Genomic DNA, 4584 nt, shown 5'->3' on the forward strand with positions numbered 1-4584 from the left:
TTCCATAGAGTGAGTTCATCATGTGGAGCCAAGAAAAGTTATCTCGTGGCTACAACTTTTGCAATTTCCACTTACCGTTTTGTAACTAATATACGCCATGAGTAGTTTCTACTCAGTGGCATTAAACCAGCAAACGTGGCAGAACCAGGTCGAGGAAAGGCTGAAGGCAGCACCTACTTCCCTCTCCTCACAAACCCAGCGCCGCACCCGGTTCTTGCACCGGATCACTATACGTGTCCCCTTTTCCAGCTTGAATCTTCTCCCTGTTCCATTACCATCATTCCACTACGCCACAGCCTCGTAGGAAGCTGTCCGAGTTATTCAAGTGCCCGAGCCACAGCTCCCGCAGCTCCGGGAACGCCACCTCCAGCCACGGCTTCCGCGGCCCGCTGAAATGCAGGACGGCGGAGAGCTGCAGCAGCTCGGCGTCAGGCATGCGGCGGCCGAGGTCCGGCAGGTGCCACAGCGGCTCGATCGCCCGCACCCGACCGTCGAACGCTATCAGGGCCGGCGGCAGCGACCCCATCTTCCACAGCATGAACCCCGATTCGCGGTTCTGCACGCACCCGACACAAGAAATTAATGAATCTTGTCACTTCTCACTTGTCTTGTCGGTGCTGCTAAGAGTTGATTGCTCGATCGTGGTACGAAAATGCCGAGAGTTTAGGGTAAGGAGGGCTTGCCTTTTGCAGCCATAGCTGATACGTCTCGGTAACGTTCGCTCCTCGCCAAGCGTCGAGGTCGACGATGGTGGCGCCCCAAGACCACGCGCAGTGCGAGCCGTCGAGGCCTAGCGACGACACTGCAGGGTCAGAGAAGTTGAGGTGCTCGGCGAGCGTCCTCTCGATGCAGATGCCACCGTCCGCGCCGGGCCGGTGCGCGCCGACCGCGCCCATGATGTTCCCTTCCAGGTCCTGCTCCCATAGCCCGGCCAGATCCTTGCGCACCAAGACGTCGTCGTCGAGCAGTATCACCCTCAGGAGCTCCGGGAAGAACTGCACAGGATGGTAAACACACCAGGTGCCAATTGTTACTCACCATTTCATCCATCGACGATAGTAATACAGATGTATTGTCTTCCTGTTCCTTTGGTTTACCTCTGGGAGATGGATTTTGAGATAGTTGAGGATCGAAAACGTGCTTGGCTTGGTGGCTTCGAGCCTTCTGTACTCCCTCTCCACCGATCCATCACACAGCTGGTGGTAATCCAGCGAGCTCTTCTGGACCTCGTCGATGGTCCTCATGACAGAGGCGATGGCATCGCCGTCGCGCCAGTCGAACTGGTGGAGGCCCTTGACCTCGACGACCGCCGGAGCGACCGGGTGCAGCGCGAACCACGAGTGCATCGGGACGTAGCTCTTCTTGTCGGTGACGACGTGGAACACGAGCCTCGACGGGCCGGCCGAGCTCCTGACGGCGGACGCCACGGCCACGGCGGCCGCAAGAACGTTGTCGGTGACGAGGCAGACGTGGATGCGAGAGGCGTCGGTCAGGCGAGGGGCGTACTGCGGCAACGGTACCGGGGAGCGGGCCGCGGAGTTCACCGCGAACTCCTCGGCCAGCCGCAGCGCCAGGCAGTGCATGCTCTTGGGGATGCCGAGCGAGGCCAGGTGCCGGTTGAACAGCGTTCGGATTCTTGACGACTTGAGCTTCCGATCCATCTTTAGCAGCTGGTTCAAATCACACACACCAGAAATTCAGAATGAATGAATGAATGATTACAGGTTTGCATGTTTGACAAATCGAGGAGCGTCCATGCATGACCATGCAGATGAAAGCAGCAGATCATATCTCTAGGCTAGAGAAGGCACGAGCAGGGGACAACACAGGGACCATATGATGAGGCCTTTCCGCGGGGAAAGCACTTTGGTTGCTGAATTCAGGTAAGGTGGCAGTAACATGCAGCTGCAGGCATGCTACTGAAAACCCGCTAAAAGTTGAGCAAGGATTTTGGGGAGAAAGTGTCAAAGTGCTTGTAAATTTGACGTGCGTACGTACCATGGCCATTATCTTCACGACCACGGCTTCCATGTCAAGCCGATCATAGGACGCCAGAATGGTGTCCATCTCCACCATGAGATCGTCCAAGGAATCCGGTGCCGCTTCCACCACCACGGGGTCCAACAGGGTAGCCACCCTGTGGCTTCTCTTCCACTCTTTCATGAATTCCTGATCATTCCATTCATCAAAATTGACAGTCATTTCATCAGTAAAATGCACTACTAGTAAGAAGCATCATGTGTGTTCTGCGCGTGAAAACATAGATTTATGAGCATGCATGCATGGATCATGGACGGCCAAAGGACCACAACTCCACAACCACAAGGCCGCAACTGCTTGGAAAAGGGTGAATGCACGTATAGTTCCAAACACAAAGGATCAAAGGTCTTGTCGGATGAGCATTTCCACGCTGGATTGCAGGCCACTAGTAGAGAATCCGAGCGAGCGAGCAAGTCGCCTCATTCACAAGAAGAAAGTCACAAGGGTTTTGTATATATCCCTAGCGGCTCGCAACAAAATGAACCCAGCCCACCAACTGGTCGGGGACCCGCCAGGCCGGAATAATGCAGGCACGTACGTACGAATCTACTACCACTATGCAGAAATTTCGTCGTCCTCGTCAAATTAGGCAGTTTTTCTGGTACAAATTGACCAGAAAAAGTTGTCAATCCACGGCCGTTTCACGTACCAGCTCCACCTTTGAAGAACACAAGCCGCGAACACCGCGCGGCGCCTTTTCAGCTAAGCGGAAGTGTTTGACCTCGGTCGGACTTTACCTTTTTTAGATGACTTCGGTCGGACTTTGATGAGATGGACTGATCACACTCACACACCGGCTATACGGCCTATTTAATGTATTTATTTATTTTGGGATGTATAAAACCGCAGGGCAGCGCAGAACATGCAGCATTGAATACGACCAGTAGCTCAACCGGGGCGTCAACCGTGGAGCTGTGGCAGTCCAAAGTACAGTGCCCGGATCAGACCGGGCGATGGGCTCGTGGCCCCCGCACGTCAGCGGGGCGGGCACGGCCACGTGGTGGAGGCCACGGTCGAGCGCAGCGACGTGTTGCCGACCTGGCCTGCCCCTAAACATTCCCGTTCCCGTGAACGACGCTTTACTGACAGGGAGCAGAAGCGCGTGAGAATCTCCGTGCCCATCCATCCACCACCCATTTCCGCCACGCCGCCGCAGGTAAAAAAGATGTCAAAGCTCACGTAGTAGAAGTAGAAAGCCCGACGCCTAACTTATCACGCGGCCTGCCAAAGTCCAAACACATTTCGACGCGCACGATCGGACACGGGCCTAACACACTACTACACTGGTAAGTACTGTAGAAGCCAGGTCGGCCGGACTCACCTCCGTCGCGTCGCCGCCGCCGCCGTAGAGCCAGCGCCCGAGCCCCGCCCTCCAGTCCGAGCAGCCTGAGGCGCTCGCGCACGAGAATGGGGGAGCAATTAACCAGTGTACACGCCACAAATCACTGACGAGAAAGAGGAAAAATGGACTGCGAACGGGCTTAGTTACCGGTGGCGGAAGGGCAGAGCGAGGCGCCGGTCTCGATGGCGAGGAGCGCCGCGCGGAAGAGGAGCACGCCGGCCAGGAGCCCCGTGACCACAACGGAACGGTAGCCTCGCCGCGCCGCCTGCTGCTGCGGCGGCGCCTTCGGCTTCGTCACGTCGTCGTCGGCGGCCGCCGCCGTGATGTAGAGCCTCATTGCTCACAACCCCCCTCGCGCGAGGCTGCCGAGTCGCCGCCGCTCATGAACGAACGAGGCTACGCGAGCCCACGCTCCAGCTCGAGGAACAGTGCGGGGGCGTGGAGTGTGTATGCGCGTGGCGGTGTGGGAACGCGGGGAGGGGGAGAGAAAGGTGCGTGGCGCGGGGAGTTATAGGCATCAGCGAGAGAGTGAGACGAGCTAGCTAGTGGCAGTGAGAGTGGGGGAGGGTGGCGCAACAAAAGGGGCCGGCGGGCGAACCGAGCGGCTCCGGGGCCGCCCGCGTAGCGTACGTTGTATAGATGGAAACCGTGGAGGAGCGCGGGAGGGGCGTGGCGAGGGAACGGGAACGAGGGCGATGGGATCTGCCCGACGGGGGAAGAGAGCGACTTGAAATGCGAGGAGACGGCACCGACAGTGGCTGACGGCGACGCGCGGGGGCCTCAAGACTGGCTGTGGCTGGCCCGTGGGGGCGCGGCGCTGGTGTGGCTTATCCGGTGGTGCTGCATGCCGCGTCGCGCTCGCAGGTCGCATGCCGCTCGTTAGATTTAGCTCTCGCATTATGTGCTTTGTCTAGTTACTGGTTGAGCACACGTACAATACGAATCATATCTTCATGTGACTGGCTTCTGACTCTTGTGGAATCTCTTCGCCGATCTGCCATCCTGCCCGGTAAAAATGGCAGTCATGTCCCGTTGGTGGTACGGGTAGAAGGTGCAGCGGCACAAAGCAAAAAAAAAATAATCCTACCACTTAAATTGTGATCGTGTCACACCCAAAATGCAACCCTATCCTAAAGGAACTGGAAGGTCCCACCAAGGATAGAAGCGCATCTTGAAGACGCTTTTGCAAGGTGGATATCATT

General features: G+C 57.2%; 1 protein-coding gene across 1 annotated transcript; it reads right to left on the minus strand.

Annotated features, from left to right (window-relative positions):
- Positions 1-10: 10 nt before the first annotated feature.
- LOC123070721 (probable galacturonosyltransferase 15) lies at positions 11-4102 on the minus strand. Its single transcript, XM_044494021.1, has 6 exons — positions 3530-4102; positions 3362-3426; positions 1999-2169; positions 1098-1670; positions 684-995; positions 11-556 (listed from the first exon to the last, which is right to left on the minus strand). Exons 1-6 carry the CDS (start codon positions 3717-3719, stop codon positions 278-280), a joined length of 1590 nt encoding a protein of 529 aa, XP_044349956.1. The 5' UTR covers positions 3720-4102; the 3' UTR covers positions 11-277.
- Positions 4103-4584: the final 482 nt, after the last annotated feature.

This window comes from Triticum aestivum, chromosome 3B (assembly GCF_018294505.1).
Source record: "Triticum aestivum cultivar Chinese Spring chromosome 3B, IWGSC CS RefSeq v2.1, whole genome shotgun sequence".
Lineage (NCBI taxonomy): Eukaryota > Viridiplantae > Streptophyta > Magnoliopsida > Poales > Poaceae > Triticum > Triticum aestivum.